Genomic DNA, 25725 nt, shown 5'->3' with positions numbered 1-25725 from the left:
GACTCTGCTGAATGACCTTTTCAATGCTTCTTTAGAATTGTAAGTGGTCCTGGAGGACTGAAGATAGGATGCAGGAGGTAAGGAATTAAAGGCTGGTTAATCTAACCTCTGTGGTAAATAAATTAATGGAAATGCTTCTAAAGGCACATCCTGTCAGACAAGTCTGATTAATTTCTGTGACTGAGAGTTCAATCGAGGGAGAGCTCTAGATGTGGTGTTCTTAGATTTTAGCAAAGACTTTGACACGGTTCCGCATAGATGACTAATAAACTGAGTGCTCTCGGTATGGCCCTAAAGTGACTAATTGGGTTAGGAACTGGTTGAGTGGAAGGTGACAGAGGGTAGTTGTAAATGGAGCTCACTCTGAAGAAAAGGATGTGTGGTGTGTAGCAAATTTCGGTTCTTGGTCCGATTCTTTTTGAACATTTTTTATAAGCGATATTACTGAAGGCCTGTCTGGTAAGGTTTGCCACTTTGCAGATGATTTCAAAATCTGCAATAGGGTAGACACCCCTGATGGTGTGAATAACATGAGGAGAGACCGAACGAAGCTTGAAAAATGGTCCAGAATTTGGCAGTTACTGCTAAAAAATGCAGGGTCATGAATTTGGGCTACAAAACTCCAAGGGAGCGGTACAAGTTAGAGGGTGATGTACTTTTGTGCATGAAAGAGGAGAGAGATGATCTTAAGGTGGCCAAACAGGTAGCAAAGACTTGAGTGCATAGGGAGAGGAATGACCAGCAGGAAAAAGGAGGTGATAATGCCTCTGTTTAAGTCTCTGTTGAGACCTTAGAGTACTGTGTATAATTCTGATGACTACACCCTCAAAAAGATATAAAGGGGATGGAGTCAATCCAGAGGGCAGCTACTAAAATGGTCGGTGGTCTTCCTCATAAAGCTTATGGAGACAGACCTATAGATCTCAATATGTATATGTTGGAAGAGAGGAAGGAGAGGGGAGATATGATTGAGGTGTTTAAATACCTCCGAGGCATAAATGCACAAAAGGTGAGTCTATTTTTTTTCTATTTGAAACTCTATTAATATCTATAAAAAGTTTACAAAGACCCATTAAACTCAGTATAAGAGAAAAAGAAAAAAGAAACCCCAGATCACAGTGCGATAACAAGTCTATAAACAGTATCTCCAAATAACTAGCCAAGCAAAATTAGTAGCTGTTCTTACCCAAATATCAGCAAATTCAAAAGTCTCTGTGATGCAGTAATGATGCAGTAATACTAGTACTTTCTTGAGTTATTCTACTATGTCCTAGTCGAGAAGAAGAGTCCAACTCATACCAAGTGATGAAAGGTTTCCATTGCTTTTCAGATCTGCCAAACGTCCATGATGTATAGAAGTACATACATAAGTACATAAGTATTGCCATACTGGGAAAGACCAAAGGTCCATTGAGCCCAGCATCCTGTTTCAAACAGTGGCCAATCCAGGTCACAGATACCCGGCAAGATCCCAAAAATGTGCAAAACATTTTATACTGCTTATCCCAGAAATAGTGGATTTTCCCTAAGTCCATTTAATAACGGTCTATGGACTTTCCTTTAGGAAGCTGTCCAAACCTTTTTAAAGCTCTGCTAAGCTAACCGCCTTTACCACATTCTCTGGCAATGAATTCCAGAGTTTAATTACATGTTGAGTGAAGAAAAGTTTTCTCCGATTCGTTTTAAATTTACTACATTGTAGCTTCATTATATGCTCCCTAGTCCTAGTATTTTTGGAAAGCGTGAACAGACGCTTCACATCTACCCGTTCAACTCCACTCATTATTTTATAGACCTCTATCATATCTCCCCTCAGCCACCTTTTCTCCAAGCTGAAGAGCCCTAGCCGCTTTAGCCTTTCCTCATAGGGAAGTTGTCCCATCCCCTTTATCATTTTCGTTGCCCTTCCCCGCACCTTTTCTAATTACACTATATCTTTTTTGAGATGCGGCGACCAGAATTGAACACAATATTCGAGGTGTGGTCGCACCATGGAGCGATACAAAGGCATTATAACATCCTCATTTTTGTTTTCCATTCCTTTCCTAATAATACCTAACATTCTATTTACTTTCTTAGCCGCAGCAGCACACTGAGCAGAAGGTTTCAACGTATCATCAACGATGACACCTAGATCCCTTTCTTGGTCCTGTGACTCCTAACGTGGAACCTTGCATGACATAGCTATAATTCGGGTTCCTCTTTCCCACATGCATCACTTTGCACTTGCTCACATTAAACGTCATCTGCCATTTAGACGCCCAGTCTCCCAGTCTCCCAGTCTCGTAAGGTCCACTTGTAATTTTTCACAATCCTCCCGCGATTTAACGACTTTGAATAACTTTGTGTCATCAGCAAATTTAATTACCTCACTAGTTACTCCCATCTCTAGGTCATTTATAAATATGTTAAAAAGCAGAGGTCCCAGCATAGAGCCCTGGGGAACCCCACTAACTACCCTTCTCCATTGAGAATACTGACCATTTAACCCTACTCTCTGTTTTCTCTCTTTTAACCAGTTTTTAATCCACAATAGAACACTACCTCCTATCCCATGACTCTCCAGTTTCCTCTGGAGTCTTTCATGAGGTACTTTGTCAAACACCTTCTGAAAATCCAGATACACAATATCAACCGGCTCCCCTTTATCCACATGTTTGTTCACCCCTTCAAAGAAATGTAGTAGATTGGTGAGGCAAGATTTCCCTTCACTAAATCCATGTTGACTTTGTCTCATTAATCCATGCTTTTGAATATGCTCTGTAATTTTGTTCTTAATAATAGTCTCTACCATTTTGCCCCTCACCGACGTCAGACTCACCGGTCTATAATTTCCCGGATCTCCTCTGGAACCTTTTTAAAAAATTGGCGTTACATTGGCAACCCTCCAATCTTCCAGTACCACGCTCGATTTTAAGGATAAATTACATATTTCTAACAATAGCTCCGCAAGCTCATTTTTCAGTTCTGTCAGTACTCTGGGATGAATACCATCCAGTCCAGGAGATTTGCTACTCTTCAGTTTGTAGAACTGCCCCATTACATCCTCCAGGTTTACAGAGAATTCATTAAGTTTCTCCGACTCGCCAGCTTCGAATACCATTTCCGGCACCGGTATCCCACCCAAATCTTCCTCGGTGAAGACCGAAGCAAATAATTCATTTAATCTCTCTGCTATGGCTTTGTCTTCCCTGATCGCCCCTTTTACTCCTCGGTCATCTAGCAGTCCAACCGATTCTTTTGCCGGCGTCCTGCTTTTAATATACCTAAAAAACTTTTTACTATGTGTTTTTGCCTCCAACACAATCTTTTTTTCGAAGTCCCTCTTAGCTTTCCTTATCAGCGCTTTGCATTTGACTTGGCATTCCTTATGCCGTTTCTTATTATTTTCAGTCAGTTCCTTCTTCCATTTTCTGGAGGATTTTCTTTTAGCTCTAATAGCTTCCTTCACCTCACTGTTTAACCACGCTGGCTGTCGTTTGGTCTTCCGTCCTCCTTTTTTAATACGCGGAATATATTTGGCCTGGGCTTCCAGGATGGTATTTTTGAACAGCATCCACGCCTGATGTAAATTTTTGACCCTCACAGTCACTCCTCTAAATTTTTTTTTCACTGTTCTTCTCATTTTATCATAGACTCCTTTTTTAAAGTTAAACACTAATGTATTTGATTTCCTATGTGTACTTACTTTAAAGCTAATATCAAATCCGATCATATTATGATCACTGTTATCAAGCGGCCCCAGTACCATTACCTCCCACACCAGATCATGTGCTCCACTAAGGACTAGGTCTAGAATTTTTCCTTCTCTCGTCAGTTCCTGTACTAGCTGCTCCATAAAGCTGTCGATTTCATCGAGGAATTTTACCTCCCTAGTGTGTCCCGATGTTACATTTACCCAGTCAATATCAGGGTAATTGAAATCACCCATTATTATTGTGTTGCCCAGTTTGTTTGCGTCCCTAATTTCCTTTAACATTTCTGCATCCGTCTGTTCATCCTGGCCAGGCGGACGGTAGTACACTCCTATCATTATCCTTTTCCCCTTTACACATGGAATTTCAATCCACAGTGATTCCAAGAAGTGTTTTGTTTCCTGCAGAATTTTCAGTCTACTTGATTCAAGGCTCTCGTTAATATACAATGCTACTCCTCCACCAATTCGATCCACCCTATCACTACGATATAATTTGTACCCCGGTATGACAGTGTCTCACTGGTTATCCTCCTTCCACCAGGTGTCAGAGATGCCTATTATATCTAATGTTTCAGTTAGTGCAATATATTCTAACTCTCCCATCTTATTTCTTAGGCTCCTGGCATTCGCATATAGACATTTCAACCTGTGTTTGTTGCTCCTATTTACATCATGCTTAGTACTTGACAGTACTAATTTGCAATCTTTTGTCTGATTTTTAATTATATTTAGGGACACCTGATCTACTACGGTCTCTTTTGCAACCTCAATATCAGGATACCTTATCTTCCCTGCAGTGGCGTTCCTAGCCTCGACGACACCCGGGGCGGATCGCAGATGTACCCCTCCCCCCGGGTGCAGCGTGCCCCCCCCCCGGCGAAATGACACCTCTGCGGGTGCACGCCGCTAGTGGAGGGGTGCCGTGGTGCGCGCCTGTCGGCTGCGAGTTTGAATCGCTATGCTAAATTCTCTCGTTCGCTGCAGCTCCATCCCTCTGCCCCGGAACAGGAAGTAACCTGTTCCGGGGCAGAGGGAGGGAGCTGCAGCGAACGAGAGAATTTAGCGTAGTAATTCAAACTCGCAGCCGACAGGCGCGCGCCGCGGCACCCCCCCAGCGGCGTGCACCCGGGGCGGACTGCCCCCACCGCCCCCCCTTGGTACGCCACTGCTTCCCTGTTTTGGTGATATCTTTGAAAGTCAACTTACTATGATAGTAAGCTTGCCACAGCTTCGATTTTGATTTGAAAGCAAGTTAGGAAGGGTTGCAGTTGACCAGTCTCTCGTTACTTCCCTACGCATAACTACTACACAGACTTTTAACATTTTAACACCTTGTAGTGGGAGTCTAAGAGACTAAGAGGTTGCCAATGTAGTAAAAATACCTTCAGGGCTGGAAGAACCGAGACCCATAGCATCTCTGATAGCAGTTCAGAACACACACAGTCCAGAAAGTTTGGACACTCCCACCATAGATGATATGTGCCCCTTCCCTCATTGCATCTCCAATAACAGTCAGAACATGTCAGGGAAAACAAAGACAAACGAGTAGGGTACAAATACCATCTATACAGCATTTTGAAACCTTGTTCAATCATATTAGATGATATAGAATTCTTTAAAATAGTCACATATAAAACAGACCATTCTTTATCTGAGATAGTAACTCCCAGATCTCTTTCCCATTTACACATATACAAATGTTTAATAAGAGGTCCCCCAAAAGTAAATTGTAAACTTTTGAAATGAGCTTCTTTTATGTGGGCTCAGACAAAAGAATTTCTTCAAAAGACACTAGCTTAATTTGTAACCGCTCACGAACTGGTGAAGAATGTAGTAAATGCAGTAACTGAAGATATATAAAAAAGTATTTAGAGGGAAGAAAATACTGTGATTGTAATTGCTGAAAAGACTTAAGTATTCTACCATCAAATAAGTCTCCTACACATTTTATTTATATATTAGGATTTATTTTGTATTTTATAAGGATTTATTTGCTGCCTTTTTGAAGGAATTCACTCAAGGCGGTGTAAAGTAAGAATAAATCAAACATGAGCAATAGACAATTACAGCAGTAAAAATATTCAAATAACAATACAAAGTATGGCATAGTATACTACTTACAATGTCAACAGAATACGTAATAGAACATTTTAATTGACAGTGTAGGGTATAAGCAAAGATAGAACATATAGATAGGTAAGAGAGTAAGAGGAGTTAGAAAGTAAGGTGACTAATTTAAAGAAAGTTCACATGAGGTCAGAGAGATGTATACCAGATTGTTCCCACAATTCCAGGAAATTTTCATCCCAATGACTTTAAATTCCTCATTCGCTAGACTAATATCCTGAATGTACTTATGTTTATGGATTGTTGCCATAAATGGCTCAACAACTAGAGCAAAAAGGAGTGGGGACAGGAGACAACCCTGATGTGTTCCTCTGAACAACCTAAATTTACCCATATTCTTGCTGTAGAAGAGGAATATAGTGCTAATATCCATTGTCCAAAATTTTCATCCAACCCAAAATGAGTTAATGTCTGCATCATGAGTAGAGAGGTGTGGTAGCCATGTTAGTCCACTTTTAAAGGTAATCAATAGAAATAAAACAAAATAAAACATGGGATCATAAAACCCCATTCAACCTGATCAAATGCTTTTTCAACATGGTCACTGTTTTCAGTGGAAAAGGATAGATAGTGGAGTTCCCCAGGGGTCTGTGCTGGGACTGTTGCTTTTTAACATGTTTATAAATGATCTAGAGATGGGATACAGAGAAGGGTGACGAAAATGATAAAGTGGATAGGACGACTTCCCTATGAGGAAAGGCCGAAGCGACTAGGGCTCTTCAGCTTGGAGATGAGACGGCTGAGGGGAGATATGATAGAGGTCTATAAAATAATGAGTGGATTGGAACGGGTGGGCATGAATTGCTTGTTTACTCTTTCCAAAAATACTAGGAGTAGGGGGTCTGCAATGAAGCTACAAAGTAGTAAATTTAAAACGAATCAGAGAAAATATTTCTTCACTCAATATTTAATTAAACTCTGGTATTCTTTGCCACAGAATGTGGTAAACCAGTTAGCTTAGTGGGGTTTAAAAAAGGTTTGGATAACTTCCTAAAAGAAAAGTCCATAAGCCATTATTAAAATGGACTTGGGAAAGTCCACTGCTTATTTCTTGGATACGGAGCATAAAATGTATTGTACTGCAGGGGCGTAGCCAGACAACAGATTTTGGGTGGGCCTAGGCAAGAAGTGGATGAGCACCAAGTGTTTCCCCCCCCCCCCCCCCCCCAACCACCACCAAAAATATATCTCAGCTGGCAGGAAAATGCTTCTTTCCACCTTGGCAGTCTGCAGCAGACATGCGCTGAAAACTGAGCATGCACAGGTGCCGGTATCATGGAGAGTAGCATTTTCGTTACCATCAGGGCGAAGTCTTCAGCTGGCGGAGCTTCAGATCCCCACCAGCTACTGCTAAATGTGTGCTACTGTTGGGTGGGCCTGAGCTCTAAGTGGGTGGGCCCCGGCCCACCCAGGCCTACCTGTGACTATGCCACTGTTGAAATGTTTTGAAATCTTGCCAGGTATTTGTGACCTGGATTGGCCACTGTTGGAAACAGGATTGTGGGCTTGATGGACCTTTGGTCTGTCCCAGTGTGGCACTACTTATGGTGAAAAGAGCCATGGGGATATTTTGTTCTTTAGAGTACATCTCACATTATCTCCAGTGGATCTTCCAGGTATGAAACCTGCTTGATCTTCTCCCGGTATAGTCCCAATCACTCCATTAAGTCTGTTTGGTAAAACTTTAGCCAGGATTTTAATGTCTAAATTCAAAAGGAGTATGAGACGGTAAGATCCACAGGAGTTGGGGGCCTTTCTCTGGGTTAGAAATTATCATAACTCCTGCAACCTTTTTACCTGCTCCCCATTGGTATCGTTATGGAGCTGATCCCATTTCCGTCTCGCTGCCTGCCTCTCAGAGTCTGGCCCCTGGCAGTAATTGGACAGTACAAGACTCGGCACCAGCGCTAACTTCAGCACTGAGGAGCCTTTGAGCCTATCAGCTCGTGGAGGCCCTGCTGGTACTGCCCCTCTGAGGCATACATGTGGGAGAGAGCAGAACCAACAGGGCCTACCCAAGTGCATGGGAGCAAAGGCTGCTCAGCGCTTAAGTAAGCGCTGGTGCTGGGCCTTGTACTGTCTGATTACTGCTGGGGCCAGACTCTCAGAGGCAGGCAGCAGGAGAAGGAGGAAGAGGGGGGAGGGAGAGAGATGAGGTGATGTTAGTTGGGCAGAGGGAGGTGAGGAAATAGAGAGAGTGAATGGGAGGGAAGAGAGTAGGGGAAGGGAGATAGGAGAAATGCAGGACATGGATGGAGGGAAGGGGAGAGGCAAAATGCTGGCTATGGATGGAGGGGAAGAAGGAGAAAGGAAGGAGTTGCACATGGAAGGAGAGGAGAAATCCTGGACATGGATGGAGAGAGAAGAAATGCTGGACATGGATGGAGGGGAGGGGAGAAATGCTGGATATGGGTGGAGGGGAGGGAAGAGAGAGGAAGGAGATGCATATGAAAGGACAGGAGGGGAAGAAATGCTGGACATTGTTGGAGGGGAGAGGAGAGAAGAAATGCTGGATAAGGATGGAGGGGAGGGGAGAAATACTGGACAAGGATGGAGGGGGGAGAGGAGAAATGGTGGACATGGATGGAGGGGAAAGAGGAGAAATGCTGGACATAGGGAGAGGGGAGAGAGGAAGGAGATGCACATGGAGAAAAGGGGGCAGAGGAAGGAGATGCACATGGATGGATGGAGGAGAGGGCAGAGATGAGAAATGCTGAACATGGATGGAGGGGAGAGAAGAGAGAGGAAGGAGATGCACATGGATGGAGGGGAGAGAGGAGAAATGCTAGACATGGATGGAGGGAGGGGAGGAGAGAGAGGAGCAATGCTGCACATGGATGGAGGGAAAGGGAAGAGAGGAGAAAAACTGCACATGAATGGAGAAAATAGGCAAAGCTGGATCCACTCTATACAGTCCGCGGAGGACACAGCTTTTACTTATGGAAGTAGGGCAGGATGTGAAGAAGAAAGGAGGAGACTAAAGAAATAAATGAATGGGGGCCCTAGAAACGGAGTTAAGAGAATAGATAGAGAGCAGCAGAACCAGAGACCGGGACCAAGATGATGAGAAAAGCAAAGTCACCATACAACGAAGGTAGAAAGATTTATTTTATTTTAATTTTAGCATTAGAATATATCCAATTTGAGAACACATCATGAGTCCAAACTGTAGTGGACAATATAACCTATTTCATAAACAGTAGGCAGGTCACAGTGTAGCCCGTTGACCATTAATCTCAGTAAAGAGTGCCAACCTTATAGTCTACTATACGTTGCTTTTTCTGCTGTCACTGCAGTCTGAATCCTGAAAGGTAACTTTAAAACAATACAGGAACGTAAGACCTTTGAAGTCAGAATGATTGAATATTTTGACACCCAACAGACAGGACTTAACAAGGATCTGGGTTTTCTAGCCCATTATAAACCATAAAATTGTATTTCTCTGTTTATCACCCTCCTCTCACCTACCCACACCCATCCTGTTAGAATACCAATGAAATGCTTTGATGTCCCCATGCATACCTCCTGCCCACCCCCACCCTCCCACCCTGTCAGACTGTCAAACTAATGCTTGGATGTTTCACTTATATATACTATCTGCTACCACATTTGCTTATTTCCGATCTGACGAAGAAGGGCAACCTTCGAAAGCTAATCAAGAAATGTATTAAGTTATGTCCAATAAAAAAGGTATCATCTTATTTTCTTTTCCATGTTTTATTTTGTTTGGTTTCTGTTGATAACCTTAAGAGTGGACTAACACGGCTACCACACCTCTCTACTTATGGAACTTTGGAAGGCTAAGTGCTTTGAAAATGAGTCCCCTGGTCTTCAACTGCCTTCATTTTTCTAAATTTCTGTAGCTCTGTGCTTTGTGACTAGCCATGGCTCCTACACAGTTGAACTCCAGGTCAGCTAAAACCAGTTCCTCCAGTTTTGTCAAGAATGTTTTTTCAGGACATGTCTCCTGTGCATTCTGAAGAACCAGTTCAACCTATTTTGAAGCATCTGCAAACTGGACATCTCTGTTCCAGGATATCAGGGCCTTCACATAGGGTTACCATATGTCTGGATTTCCTCGGACATGTCCTCCTTTTCATGGGACTGTTAGGGATCTGGCCAGTTTTTTCCAACCTGCCCATTTTGTCTGGGTTTCTGGGTGGACAGGCTGGCTGGCTGGAGGGCAGGCAGCCTGGCTAGCTGGCTGGCTAGCGGCATGCTTCAGGGTGCCCTCTCCTCACATACCGTAATCTGTCCTGGTGGTCTAGTGGCCTCTTTGGGCCAGGAAAGAACCCCACTCTGCCTGGCTCTGCTGCTGACCTGCTCATTGCCGGCACTGCTTCAAAATGACTGACGAGACTTCAAGCAGCGGCCTCCTGAAGTCTTGGCAGCCATTTTGAAGTGGCGCCATCGGCGAGCAGGGCAGCACCAGGCAGGAAAGAGTGGGGTTCTTTCCTGCCCTGAAGAGGCCACTAGATCAGGGCGCATTAAGGTACAGGAGGGGAGGGGAGGGGGCTGTCAAAAAGGTGGATGAAGGGAGGTTGGAAAAAAGATTGCTGACAACCACTGGCTGAATATTAACTGTCTAGTTCTTTGAAAGTGAAAATAATAGTTTTATCATTAAGAAAGAAATTCATGTGATAGGTTATTTGGAGGGCTTCACTTGAAGTTTAAAGCATGGGGAAAAAAAGCCATTGCAGGATTAGGAGTGTCACATTGATTCCTCTCTCTTATTTTTTCTATTATATGAAGGAGGCTTTCTGTCCATGGGCCTGAGAAGTGATCTCTTTTTCTGGTGGCACAGTTATTGATCCATATGTGGAATGTTGATTTGCAGGTGAGGAGATTAAGGTCGCACCCTTCCATTATCCTGTGGAGTGGAAATAATGAGAATGAAGCTGCCCTTGCCAAGGGCTGGTTCCCTGTACCAAGTACGCCGAAGGAAGTGTACTTCCAAGACTACGTCACACTTTATGTGAAGAATATCAGGGACGTTGTTCTGTCAGTAAGTGGATTTTAAATTTTAAAGGATTGCAATGGTGGGGGATAGAATTCTGGGGATTTGGATGGCACAACTGGAGGGGTCCGAGCTTCCTGACATGTTGTGTTTGAAGTGTGTTGTTGGAACTAGAGAATGTGTTTTATGTTGTTGTTTTTTTTTTAAACAGTTTTTACCGTTTCTTCATTTGCAGATGCAGACATGTCTATGTATGAGGCTCAATGCAAAGATACATAGTAGACTGTGTTTCAGTAGGCTGGCAGCAGTTGTATAGTTGTGTGAGGAGAAGTATGGTGTGTGTGTGAGAGAAAGAGAAAAGAGTAGTGTGGTGTATATATATATATGTATTGTATTTGTTACCTCCTCATCCCAGATCTGTGGCCCGCATCGCTAGTCAAACGTCCTGCTGACCCCCCCCCCCCCCCCTTGTCCAGCTTCTGCTCTCGCCACATCTCTTTCCAACAGTATCTTCCCTACTACCTGGAAATACGCACTTGTCCGTCCCCTGCTTAAGAAACCACACCTGGATTCCTCTAAGCCCTCCAATTTTCGTCCGATATCTAATCTTCCCTTTTTCTCCAAAGTCCTGGAGAAACTAGTCCATTCTCAGTTAGTTCAATACATCAGGCACAGTAATGGCCTTCACCCCTACCAGCCCACACCACAGAACTGAGACACTTCTATTGGCTTCACACGACCTCATCTGGACCTCTCTTGATCAGCGCTGCTCCATGATTTTGGTATACCTTGACCTGTCCTTTGCTTTCAATCTGGTGGACTACAAGCTTTTTCTCTGTCATCTCCACTCTGTTGGAATTTCCAGTACTGTCCTCTCCAGGTTCTCAAGCTACCTCAGAGGCCACTCCTACCAGCTCTCCTTCAACCACTCTTCTATTCCATTCTTCCCCCTTCTAATTGGAGTACCCCAAGACTCTGTCCTCTCTCCAGCTCTTTTTAAAATGTTTTTCTTGCACCTTTTGCTCACTGTTATCCAGGATAACAGACGCTTTCTCAGGTCTTTGCATGGCTCAGTTCCAATCTGCACTTTTTGAATATTTCTAAATGTGAATCCATTCTTTGCCTGTCCTCCCATACAGTCTCACCTTCTTTGACTGGTCATCCTCTCCCTTTTAAAGGCTCGGCTACAATACTTGGTGTAGAAATAATGTGGTGAAAATGATGGTTCTTCTAAAGCCTGGGAGAAACCCTGCTCTCCCTGAGTCATATCACCCTATATCTCTCTTAAACGTGGAAATTACATTTTTGGTCAAAATCTTGGCTAATCGGTTGATGGGAATCTTACGTTCTCTTATACAGTGGTGGAAATAAGTATTTGATCCCTTGCTGATTTTGTAAGTTTGCCCACTGACAAAGACATGAGCAGCCCATAATTGAAGGGTAGGTTATTGGTAACAGTGAGAGATAGCACATCACAAATTAAATCCGGAAAATCACATTGTGGAAAGTATATGAATTTATTTGCATTCTGCAGAGGGAAATAAGTATTTGATCCCCCACCAACCAGTAAGAGATCTGGCCCCTAAAGACCAGGTAGATGCTCCAAATCAACTCGTTACCTGCATGACAGACAGCTGTCGGCAATGGTCACCTGTATGAAAGACACCTGTCCACAGACTCAGTGAATCAGTCAGACTCTAACCTCTACAAAATGGCCAAGAGCAAGGAGCTGTCTAAGGATGTCAGGGACAAGATCATACACCTGCACAAGGCTGGAATGGGCTACAAAACCATCAGTAAGACGCTGGGCGAGAAGGAGACAACTGTTGGTGCCATAGTAAGAAAATGGAAGAAGTACAAAATGACTGTCAATCGACAAAGATCTGGGGCTCCACGCAAAATCTCACCTCGTGGGGTATCCTTGATCATGAGGAAGGTTAGAAATCAGCCTACAACTACAAGGGGGGAACTTGTCAATGATCTCAAGGCAGCTGGGACCACTGTCACCACGAAAACCATTGGTAACACATTACGACATAACGGATTGCAATCCTGCAGTGCCCGCAAGGTCCCCCTGCTCCGGAAGGCACATGTGACGGCCCGTCTGAAGTTTGCCAGTGAACACCTGGATGATGCCGAGAGTGATTGGGAGAAGGTGCTGTGGTCAGATGAGTCAAAAATTGAGCTCTTTGGCATGAACTCAACTCGCCGTGTTTGGAGGAAGAGAAATGCTGCCTATGACCCAAAGAACACCGTCCCCACTGTCAAGCATGGAGGTGGAAATGTTATGTTTTGGGGGTGTTTCTCTGCTAAGGGCACAGGACTACTTCACCGCATCAATGGGAGAATGGATGGGGCCATGTACCATACAATTCTGAGTGACAACCTCCTTCCCTCCGCCAGGGCCTTAAAAATGGGTCGTGGCTGGGTCTTCCAGCACGACAATGACCCAAAACATACAGCCAAGGCAACAAAGGAGTGGCTCAGGAAGAAGCACATTAGGGTCATGGAGTGGCCTAGCCAGTCACCAGACCTTAATCCCATTGAAAACTTATGGAGGGAGCTGAAGCTGCGAGTTGCCAAGCGACAGCCCAGAACTCTTAATGATTTAGAGATGATCTGCAAAGAGGAGTGGACCAAAATTCCTCCTGACATGTGTGCAAACCTTATCATCAACTACAGAAGACGTCTGACCGCTGTGCTTGCCAACAAGGGTTTTGCCACCAAGTATTAGGTCTTGTTTGCCAGAGGGATTAAATACTTATTTCCCTCTGCAGAATGCAAATAAATTCATATACTTTCCACAATGTGATTTTTCGGATTTAATTTGTGATGTGCTATCTCTCACTGTTACCAATAACCTACCCTTCAATTATGGGCTGCTCATGTCTTTGTCAGTGGGCAAACTTACAAAATCAGCAAGGGATCAAATACTTATTTCCACCACTGTACATGATTCTCAGGATTTGTTCAGGGTTGTGTGACAGCCAAAAATGTGAGAAAAATTTTGATCTCATTGGAGCACAGGAATGACTTCATCTTCTGTCCTTGTTAATCAGTTTTAACATGGAAAAAGTGTTTGACCGAGTGCATTGGGAGTTCCTCTTTGCTATTTTGAATTGATATGGGTTTTCTGGATGATTTGTTTTGCCGATAAAGGCTTTATATTCTTCACTCAGTGTTAGAATTATGGCTAACGGCCAGGAGTTGGAGAGCTTTTCTGTTTTTCATGGGTTACCCGTTACCCCTCTTCTTTTTGTTTTAACATTGGAACCCTTGATTAGCGACATTTATGCGACTCCAGATATACAAGGTGGTGGGTCATCACTGCTTTAAGGTAGCCACTATTGCGGATGATCTTTTAGTACATATCACTAATCCCGCTGCCTGCTTGAGATCCTTATTGGAGCTCTTTAGAGAATATGGCGAAATCAGTTCTGGCCTCTTCAGAGCAGGTGTGTCAGACCAGACCTGAACTGACATGAACTGAGCATGCTTGGGAAGTGCAAGCATTGGTGGTTAGAGGCATCCCACTGACTTCCTCGTTTCTGAGGCAATACGAGGAGGAAGGGGATGACTCAAGCAGTGGACTTCTTCGGCTGGCAGGGCTTCAGCTACCCCACCAGCATTGAACAGGTACTTCAGCTTTGGAGGAGAAAAACTGCAAATGGATGAAGAAAATAGGCAGAAGCCGGATCCACTGGACAGTCAAGTCTGCGGAGGACCCAGCTTTTACTTACGGATGTAGGGCAAGAAATGAAGAAGAAAGGCGGAAAGTAAAGAAATAAATGGAAAGGAAGCCCTGGAAACGGAGTTAAGAGGACAGATAGCAGCAGAATCAGATACTGGGCCAGCATGATCAGAAATACAAAGTCACCAGACAACAAAGGTAGAAAAAAATCATTTTATTTTCATTATAGTGTTTGGAATACGTCCACTTTGAGAATCAGGTGCTTAGCATTAAAAGTTTATATTTATTTACTTATGACATTTTATCCCACATTAAACATGAATTAGATTAGAACCTGGGATCATTTAAAAATGTTTTTCCTGGAGAGAGTAATGCATTGCCCCCACCCCCCCAGGCTCTCTCCACGGCTATAGCCAGCTCTGCAATTTTGAGGGGAGGTGCAGAGGTGGAGGGGGGGCGCAGAGGTGGACCGGGGAGAGAGCCTGTTGTTGAACATTTACCAGCACACCACTGTCTAGTGCCCACCCATCCAACCTGTTAGCCCACCCAAAAATTGCCTTCTGGCTACGCCACTGGTCCAGTCTCCACTTGTCAGTTTTGCTCTCCTTTCATTTATTTATTTATTGTTCCTCTTGAAGCTTCTTTTTGTCCCTCATTTTACTATTACCTGACAGTTCTCCCTTCTTCCACAGACCAGCTTGGTTCTTTGCAGGCTTTGTCTCTCATTCTTTTCTCTTCATCTGTTCTTTATCTTCCCTTTCTCACCCTCTGTGTGTAGCTGTCTTGTTTTGAGTTAGGTTAAGCTTAAAGCAGCCTCTGCTTCTTCCTTCCATCCTTCTCCCCTGCTTGCATCTCTGTCTCTCTCCCCTCCCTAGTCTCTGTTTTTTCTCCCCTGAATTTTTGCTCCCTCTGTCCTTCCCTCATGATCTTACCTCACACTTCTGGTACACATCATCCCCACCCCCCCTCCAACACATTTGTCCTCTGTAGTTTTTCACTTCTAGTCTCTTAATGTACTCACTAACACATCCTCCAGTAAGACTGTGGCTGAACAGGGGCAATTCAATGGCTGAGGACTCGCTCTTCAACCCCTGCCACTCCTCTCTACCCCACCCCACCCAAGCCCTCCTACTCTACTTCCTCTCACTAGCTCTCCTCGACTGTTCCCCAATTTGCTTATCTCTGCAGCAATCAAAACTGCATCAGATAGGCTGGCCTACTGGGAAAAATGACCACACACTCTGTCTCCACAACTCAACTTCCACCAGTGCAAGGAAATGCAGAAACAGAATTGTGCACTCCTGTTGGCCTTGTGCTACCAGGCTGCTTGATGTAGCACTGGCTGCTGTGGAGTGAGTGAATTGGTGAGCTAGGGCGCAGTGAGATGAGTTGGTAAGTAGGCATGTATAGAGAGAAGCTAGCAGATGGCCCACTAGAAAAGTGAGCTGGTGGATTTTGGAGGGGGGGTGGTAGATGACGAGGGAGGGAAGCCAGCAGGTCAGCTGGCAGGGAACTGCTGCGACAGTTGTGGATGGGAATTAGTGCAGAGGGTCATAGATTTGATATACCACCTTTCTGTGGGCACAACCAAAGTGGTTGGGCTCACAATCTATTCAGTAGATAGACCATTAATGCTTAACTTATTCAGACTGTCCTTAGACAAATGCAGCCCCAAAGTTTGACCACCCTCTTTTTCAGATCTTGGAGGGGGGGTATAAAACACTTCAGTCATAGCTAGAAGAGATTTCAACCATATATTTTTGTAGCATATACTGTGCAGGTAGTTCAGTTTGCCATAGAAAATTAGTAAAATGAAGGAATTTCATCCTGGACTGATTTCCCCTCAATTCCAATTTCCTCTGAATAAGTAAATTATCCCTAGTTAATGCCCCAGTTAGGGATCCAATCTTGTCAACTTTCAGTTCCAAAGAGTCTAAACACTTTGCTTGATCAGCTATATTAAGCTTTTGTTAATTAACTTTTCCAGAAAGGCCAGTCAATTGTTCTTCAATGGAACAAAACTTCCCAGACAAAACTTTACCCAAATTATCAATTGCAGCCCACAGTGCCTCCAAAGTAACACTTCAGATTTCTGTACCAAAAGCAGTGAACTCTGTTCAGCAAAATTCAAGCTTTCCATAGTGGTTAATACAGGAACTTGCAGGTATGAGGGCTGAGGAGGAGAGACAACAGATGGCATGGGCAGGGGATACAGAGGGCAGATGAGCAGACTAAGGACTTCTAAATCACTGTTACAAGCAATTCAAAATGGCATTTGCATCAGAGAAACCCAGGCCTGCCAACTCCAGACTTCGCGCCTTCTGTCTCGCTGCACCCTACGCCTGGAATAAACTTCCTGAGCCCCTACGTCTTGCCCCATCCTTGGCCACCTTTAAATCTAGACTGAAAGCCCACCTCTTTAACATTGCTTTTGACTCGTAACCACTTGTAACCACTCACCTCCACCTACCCTCCTCTCTTCCTTCCCGTTCACATTAATTGATTTGATTTGCTTACTTTATTTATTTTTTGTCTATTAGATTGTAAGCTCTTTGAGCAGGGACTGTCTTTCTTCTATGTTTGTGCAGCGCTGCGTATGCCTTGTAGCGCTATAGAAATGCTAAATAGTAGTAGTAGAAAGTGTGGACCCTGCATGCATCTCTGCACAATTTTTGGGTGGGTTCAGTAAAAGGTATTGCTGCCTGCAGTGAAGCCCCTTGCCATGCTGGAATTGAGGTTACAGTTTGCCTAGCTCCGGCTCAGTATCACGGCTTCTGTCCTTTTGTGTGGAACTTGCAGAGTGTATTCAGAGGCAAACTCCCCTTACCACAGTACTGCATGAAAACAACAACAAAGAGTTTTCCTGGTTTAATTTCCTGCAGTAAGGATGTATAGCAAAGTTAAGTAATTTGAATCCTTCTCTGTTTTTGCCTAGGAAGACCAGAGCCGTCCTTTTCTCATATCCAGTCCTACCAATGGTGCAGAGACGGTCAGTGAGGGCTGGGTGGCCAACGATCCTTATGACAACCATTACGGTGACACTCACTTTTACAGCTACTCCGAAGACTGCTGGGACTGGAAAAACTTCCCAAAGACTCGATTTGCTTCCGAATATGGATTTCAGTCATGGCCCTCCTTCAGTACCCTAAGACAGGTAAATCATGCTCCCTGCTACCAGTTGCTTTTTCTCCAGATACATTAAATAAGTCTTCTTTAATACTTTGGATATAATAAAGAGGGGCTTTTCCACAGTCGTTTTTGCAGGTTAAGAACGATTTACACACATAAAACCAGCTGTCTGAACACTGCCCTTCCTGACTCGGGCTAAAACGACACATAGATGCAGTGGCGTACCAAGGTGGGGGCGGTCCGCCCCGGGTGCACGCCGCTGGGGGGGTGCTGTGGTGCACGCCTGTTGCCCTGTCTCCGAGTTCACAATTCGCATGTGTTCACTGCTCCCTCTGAGTCTGCCCTGGAACAGGTTACTTCCTGTTCCGGGGCAGACTCAGAGGGAGCAGTGAACACATGCGAATTGCGACCTCGGAGACAGGGCAATATGCGCGCGCCGTGGCACCCCCCCCAGCGGCATGCACCCGGGGGGGGTGTCATTTCGCCGGGGGGGGGGAAGAGGTGTCATTTTGCCGGGGGGGGGGGGGGGCGCTGCACCCAGGGGGGGGGGGCGCATCGGCGATCCGCCCCGGCTGTCAGTTAGGGTCGGAACGCCACTGCATGGATGTTCCACCACGTACGTACTTCCTGAGTGTACAAGTGTGCATATTTATTAGGCAGATAATGCATATTTATTATTTATTTTTTCATGACATTTATACCCCACATTAGCCCGATAGAGACTCAAGTTCAGTGTGGTTTACAAACAAACAATAAAGTGAATAAAACATAATAATGTACAGAATATAACACAAATTACAATAAGTTCAAGAAGCAAATTAATGCATGTGCAGTAAGTAACCGGGGATTTAGACTATCTCAAGGACAAACAAATAATTAAGGGTGGATAGATGAGAGCATAATTAAGAAAAGGGTGTATTCTTTGTATTCAGAAAGGCCAGACTGAAGAAATGTGTTTTTAGAAGACTTCTAAAAGTTATTATCTGTAAACATGATTGATTTAGGAAGATAAGTCCAAATTTTGGTGCCTTGATAGGAGAAATAAGCAGAGTGAAATTTTTTATATATTACATTCTTACAGATAGGGAAATGTAAGACAAGATATTCTCTAGATGATGAAAGCATTACGAGGGGGTAATTCAGTACGATTATTCATATATGATAGGGCTTGTCCAAACAGGATTTGGTGAATGAAAACGTATAATTTGAAAGATATTCTCTCTCTTATTGGTAACCAATGCAGCTCATATAAAAGAGGAGTGGCTTTGGCGAAGCGAGGAGATCTACATATAAGACAAGCAGTAGCATTTTGAGCTGTTTGTAATTTTTTGAGAAGACCACCTTTAAGTCCAGCATGATAGTTGAATTTGTTGAGGACAAGGAATATTAGATAGATAATGTGTTGAAAAGGTGTCCTTTCTTTGTGTAGCAGACTTTATTGTACTTTTTGGCATGTAGTGTCCCAGTTCCTTTCATGTACCATGGCAACTGTGCATGCTGTTAAATTGCACAAGCTTACCAGCATTCAACATTCATTGTACTTGCTCTGGATGAGGCCTCCTATCTTCATCCATGGGCTAACAGCAGCAACATGGTCTTATTATGTATAAAAAGCGGGGAAAATAAGAAGGAGGAAGTGATGTCACCCTTCTGGATGGCTTCTTAACTTGGAGCTCCATCAGGGCTCAGTGTAGTTTTGCAGAGGGAAGTGTCCAGTTTGTTTGTAGAGCATGGCAACGCAGAAGAGTCTGGAAAGATTTCGCTACTCGGCCGAGGTTGGTGACAGCCTGTGAGCAGAAGTCGGGGGGGGACTACAGAAGAGCGAAAAAAGATGGCAGGGCGGCTCTCCAAGTCTGATGAGGAGGAGTGCGGATCGTCCTGGGGCACCTCCATGGGCGTCCCTGATGTGGTAGCCTTGTCTAAAGACTTGAAAGATGAGATGCTGGAAGTTTGGCACGATGTAAAAACTACACTGGCAGAAATTTGAACTGAAATGAGTGATCCAGGTAATCGAGTGGTCGAGACGGAGGAGCATGTGGCGACGCTGCAAGCAGAGGTGCAGAGTCCTTACAGCACACAATCCATCAGGACTCTGCCTCATTATAAGAACTGCGTGATCAGCTTGAGGATTTAGACAATCAGTTCTGGCAATTTGAGGTTTAAAGGCATACCATAAACGGAGCAGTTCAAAGATTGTGCTATGCTGGTGCAGGAGATCTGTACTAAGTTGTTGGATACAACTGGAGATGGATCACCGTGGGAGCTTCATATTCAGAGAGCGCACTGGAGCTTAGGCCCGCAGTGAGAGGGCTTAACCAGGGATATTGTGGTGAACTTTGCAGATTTCCCCACTAAAAACTTATACTGGCGAGGCTCGTCAGCATCCTTTGTTTTGGATTACAGTTGCTGGGAAATCTCAGAAAGTCAAAACTGTGGAGGAATCCTGGTCAGCATTAAGGGCCATGGGATGTTCTAATTTTATTTAATTAATTTATTAGGATTTATTTACCGCCTTTAAGAAGGAATTCACTCAAGGTGGTGTACAGCAAGAATATGTCGAACATAAGCAATAGACAATTACAGCAGTAAAAGTATTCAAACAATAAAAGTATGGCGTAGTATGCTACATTGCAACGTCAACATAATACACAATAAAACATTTTAATAGACAGCATAGGGTGTAAGCAAAGATTTTCCAGCCCATCCAGAGATTGCACTGCTGAGCTGGAAACTCACCTAGACTCAGCTTGGCAGATGGTGGTCGGCAGGGGCAAGAAATCTATGAGCTCTACCACTTAAGAGACTGGTTGGTAGGAAGGATGGGTTGGTTTTTGAGGAGTAAGTTTGACAACTATTTATATTTTGTATGTATGGAAAAAGTGTTTAGGGGTGCAGTATGTATGTGGTTTTGAAATGAGGGCGGGAGGGGGATGGAATATTTGAGGCCTTCTGGAAGGGATGACATTTCCTCAAGGGTTGGCTGCTTAGGGAATGGGAGGATCAGCTTTTTGTCCAGGGGAAGGGGGGAAGGGGTGGGGGGAGGTACTGGGAGGGGTGTGAACAGAAATGGAATGACTAAGGGAAACGCAGTATTGTACTTGGTGAGTTGGAGAGGATGCAGTGGGATGTTAGCCTTCTGCAGGAACCTCATTTGCAGCTCAGGGATTTACATGTGTTGCAAAGACGACAGTTTGAGGAGGTGGTAGTGCTTAAAGCACCTGGGGGTAAGCGCATGGATGGGCTGGCAATTTTAATTAAGAGGAAGATGGGCTTCGACCTATAAAAAGTGTTTAAGGACCCAGGGGGCCGCTGTGTAGTGGTGCGAGGGACTTATCAGGAACAGGATTTGACCTTTGTTAATGTTTAAGCCCCCAATATAGGCCAAGAGGACTCTTTAAGTCTCTTCAGTGGGATCGCCAGGCTTTTGCTCAGGGGGAAGTGGTAGTGGGGGGACTTTAATGTGGTACCGGATAGACCACTCGGGAGGTGGGGGGGGGGGGGGAGACTACAGTAGGGGCCATAGGAAGACTTTGCTGAGCCTCATACGAGGGCTGGAATTGGTGGATTGCTGGCGATTGTTGCATGGGACTCGGCAAACCTATACATTCCTATGATAATCAGAACTACACGGGATTTGATGTGTTAATGTGGGATTCGGGCATAGAATCTATTCAAACCTCAGATCATGCCCCAGTTTGGATAACGCTTGGGGATCTGGGTGGGGATACAGGAAGTGGATTTTGGAGATCAAATAAATCCTTACTGGGGCATGCCCAGGTGTGTGCAGCTTTTCGGGCGACAATTTAGGATTTTTGGCGTGAGAATGATACAGGTGATGTGAGGTTAACCTATGAGATGCCTTCAAAGCAGTGGTAAGTGGGGGCGAGAAAGAAGTGCCAGTAGGGACAGAGAACCCTGGCTTTGAGATGGAGGTTATTGGTTCTGGAGAAAAAGCACCAGCAGATGTTGGATTCGCGGCTTTTGCAGGCGTTATGCTGTGTGTGAGTGGAGCTTGCTAAGCTACAAATGGAAGAGGTAGATTTTTGTAGGCTGTGCTTGTGGCATACTAAATTTGGTAACAAGTTGGGCACTCTGCTGGCTTGCTATTTATGAGCTCATAGACGGGAGATTAATACTCAAAGGATTAAGGGTCGTGGGGGCGAGTGACATTATACGGATTACAATACTAAAACAAACTTTTTTCATTATTACAGGATCCTTTATATGCAGACGGAAGGGGTGGACCCGGTAGATATAGATCAATATCTGACATTGGTGCACCTCCCCAGGCTCTCAGATAGGGACTGCCAACAGCTGGATGAGCCCATAACATTGGGGGAAGTAACAAGGGTCATACGTCATCTTAAACAGGGGAAAGCACCGGAGACGGATGACTTTATGGGATGGTTTGATAAGGAGTTTCTGGGAGACCTGGGGGGGCGGTTGGTTTGGGTGGGTAATGGGGTCTTGGTGGAGCAGTCCTTGCCCCTATCAACGTCAGAGGCGGTAGTGATGGTTCTCTTAAAGCCGGGAAAAGATCTTGCCTCTTGTGGTTTCTACCAGTCCATTTCCTTATTAAATGTGAAAATTCTAGCTAAGTTTTGGCATTGAGGCTGGCACGGGGTCTTACCGGACCTGGTACCTATGGACCAGTCGGGGTTCATGGCCCAACGTCAGGAAGGGGATAATATATGGAGAACACTCCATCTGATTTGGGCAGGCCAGCAATCCCGTGACAAAATTGCCTTGTTGGCTATAGACACGGAGATGGCTTTTGATTGCGTGAGCTGGGCTTTCTTAAGGGCAATTCTGCAGAAAGTGGGGTTAAGGGATAATTATTGGGCATGAGTCCGTGCTTTATAAAAGGCCTGCCTTCGGATAAATCTCGTGTATACAAATTTTTTTCTATTGGCAGAGGGATGTGACAGTGCTGTCCCATATCTCCTCTGCTCTTTGCTCTTTCCATCAAGCCTCTCGCGGCTCGGACTTGGGCTTATCCGGATTTCCAGGGAATAAGGGTGGGGGGGGGGGGGGGAGTGTAACACTTTATCGCTCTCCTTGCAGATGATATCTTGATATATATTAGAGATCTGGGTTTGACATTACCGCTTGTTTTGCAGCTTTTACAGGGCTGTGGTGCTGTAGCTGGATTTAAGGTCAATATGGATAAAGCTGAGCTTTTGGGGGTGACCATAACATCCCTGGAGGAGGAGTGGCTGTCTCTTTCGTTTCCCTTTAGGCTGGCTAGATCTGATATTCGCTATCTTGGAATCTGGGTGCAGCAAAATCCTTCTCAGTTATATGAGCTTAATTATTCTAGGATTGTGCAGTAGGTTCGAGAGAATCTGGGGTGGGGAAGGGGTTTTGGTTGTATTGGTGGGGTAGAATTGCAGTCCTGAAAATGAATATTCTCCCTAGGCTTTCGTTTTATTTTCAGACTTTGCCTATTGGTATTTCCTGCCAGGTTTTCCATTGGTTACATACACTATTTTTTCAATTTGTATGGGTAGGGAAAGCCCACAGGCTGGCTAAACAGATTCTGTGGGGTGCAGTGGGTCAGGGAGGGCAGGCAGTCCCTAATATTGGTATTATTTAGCTGCGTGATTGTGAATTTTGTTAGATTGGCAGGCAGGGGTCTCTAAGACAGGGGTCCAGTTGAAACAGTATTGGGTTGGGGGAGTTCCCCTTAGGCACTTATTATGGATTTCTGTCACACCCAAGACTTAGGCTTGATCAGTAGAGAACCCTTTCGTACACCATTTGTTGGAAATTTGGGGGGAAGTTCAGAAGCATTGGGGAGCTTGGCAGAGAATCTCCACATTGGCCCCTATGAGGTTTGAGCCCCGGTTTAGTGGGGAGAGGCCTAGGGGGCCTTTTGTCAACTGGGATAGAGTGAGTCTGGTCACCTTTAGGGACTTCCTGAAGCAGGGAAGTTGATACCCTTTGCTGTTTCGAGGGAGAGGTTTGATTTACCTTCAGGGAACTTTCTCCTCTATATGCAATTATAGCACTTCATGGCTCAACTGGGGTGGTTTTGGACGAATCCCATAGATAAGGAATACTTGGAAAATTTGTGGCTGTTATTGGGGAGGGTACCCAGGACATTTTGGTGGTATATAAATATCTAAGGGGGTGGGATGTGGAAAAACATAAATTCATGTATAATTGAGAACATGACTTAGGCTGCATGTTTACGACCCAGGAATGGGTCATCATCTGTGCTGAGGTCAAGCTAGTCTCAGTATGTGTATTAGTGCAAGAAAATGCTTATAAAGTTCTGACCCAGTGGTATTACATGCCAAAATGCTTGAAGGCCATGTTTCCTACGGTTTCTGACCAATGTTGGCGGTGTGGCCTCCTACTGGGGACTTTTAAGCATATTTGGTAGGATTGTAGGTTGCTTTCTTCTTTTTTTTTTGGGGGGGGTGTGGGGTGTGGTGATGAACTCTCTCTTGGGAGCAGTTAGGGACACTTTGCTATGTAACCCACAGAGTTGCTTACTGGGTCTGTATAACAACAGGGGGATATGATGGGAAAGTAAATTGTTGCGCCTTGGACTGGCAGCAGCTAAATCCTTGATTGCCCTTTACTGGAAGAGTACCGCTGCACCAACGTTCAGCAAATGGAGGTCTCGCTTGGACACTTTGATTGAGATGGAGCATCTTACTGACAAGAGAAAAGGGTGTTATTCACAACATAGACTGGACTGGTTTAAAGTTACAAGTTGGTTGAAGAGTTTACAGGGGTGGAGGGGGGAGGGGAACGCAAGGGGAGGGGTTGGTTGGATAGGAGTGTCTCAAAGGAACCACAAGGTACTCCAGCGTTATTGGCTTGTTAGTAGTGGGAGGGGGGTAGGGGAGAGTGGGGGGCCTAGTGGCCCTATGAGGGTTGGGGGAGGGGGCTAGGGGAGATAATGGGTGTTACCATTGGACTTTGTCTCTTGGGGTTGCCTGTATGCTGGTGTTGTGTCCAAATTTTTAATAAAAATTTATTGAGATAAAAAAAAGCAGAGGAAATAAGTTAAAATATTCCAAGTGGCAGTTTGGAGGGAAGTGATTTTCTCTGCAGCAAGAGTTCCTGTCACTGATTTGATTATAGGATTTGCAGTGCAGCATGGTTGAGAAACGTGAGAGAGATCCTGTTACTGGCATTTTACTCGGAATGCTTGGGAAGGGATCGGCTCTGAATCTTAGCCTGCAGGTGCACATATTGATGGAGGCTGGAAGCAAAGAAGAAAGGGATTATTTCTCCACGATGTAAAGCATTTGCCAAGTTATTTGTGGAGTATGGACTGAGGTGTGGATGCTGCTTCTCAGAAAGGATATCCAAAAGGAGCCGGCTTAGTGCCTCAATGACAGCGCTATGCACAGCCACGTGGAAGGTTCCCAATTCAATTTCCAGACTGGGTCTTTGCATTCTGGGTTGGGGATAAGGAGAATGAGCTGTGGTCCTGGTTAAGTGTGACACCTATGGAGGCATTTCTAGAAATAAGGCGCTAACATATATGTGCTGATTACATGTATAAATAATCAGACTACTGGCATATATGTACTTATGTGTGCACATACATTTATAAGTTCCAGAAATCCATATAAACACTATGCTGTAAATAAGTGCATGTTTTACATAGCCCGTATTTTACAGGTAGGTGTAAACATGGGCGGGCACACAGTTACATGCATAGATTATAGAATACTATAATTTATATGTGTGTTTCAGCAATTTCGCCATGAACATTTACACCAGCTCTGAGGCTATTGAAAATGCTCACAGCTAAATTATAGGCATGTTTTTCATCTGTCAGTTACTAGCAGAGGCTTCATATGATTAGACACATTATTGGTCTTTTCGGATGTGCTGGTTTTTTCTTGTATGAACATTGCAATTGTTCCTATTGGAAGTTTTCCATTTTAGGCATTGAACTGACTTCAAGCACATCTTATTGTGTATCGTCTTGACCCCTGAAGCAGGGAAACACGGCCCGTGTCGGGTCACCAATAAAGAACTTTTATTGTCCCAGTCTTGAAGGCCCAGTGTTGCTTTTTTTTGTCTAGTATTCTATAAAGGAAAGCAGGCACCTACCTTTGTTTATAGGATTAGTTCCCTCTGGGCATTAAAATAGAT

At 44.5% G+C, this 25725-nt stretch overlaps 1 protein-coding gene and 1 long non-coding RNA gene across 2 annotated transcripts in view; one reads left to right on the top strand and one right to left on the bottom strand.

The window, feature by feature from the left end:
• The window catches only part of MANBA (mannosidase beta), a 157674-nt gene that overhangs the window by 109481 nt on the left and 22468 nt on the right, over positions 1 to 25725 (top strand). The window contains exons 12-13 of the mRNA XM_030190756.1: positions 10662 to 10829; positions 17408 to 17626. Of these exons, the coding sequence (XP_030046616.1) occupies positions 10662 to 10829; positions 17408 to 17626 (387 nt within the window). The remainder of the gene's footprint in view (positions 1 to 10661; positions 10830 to 17407; positions 17627 to 25725) is intronic.
• LOC115461151 overlaps positions 1 to 25725 on the bottom strand; it is a 59048-nt gene that overhangs the window by 12946 nt on the left and 20377 nt on the right. The window lies entirely within an intron of this gene.

Source organism: Microcaecilia unicolor, chromosome 2, assembly GCF_901765095.1.
Source record: "Microcaecilia unicolor chromosome 2, aMicUni1.1, whole genome shotgun sequence".
NCBI lineage: Eukaryota > Metazoa > Chordata > Amphibia > Gymnophiona > Siphonopidae > Microcaecilia > Microcaecilia unicolor.
The sequence above is the reverse complement of the archived record's forward strand: the minus strand, read 5'-3'. Positions and strand labels throughout refer to the sequence as shown.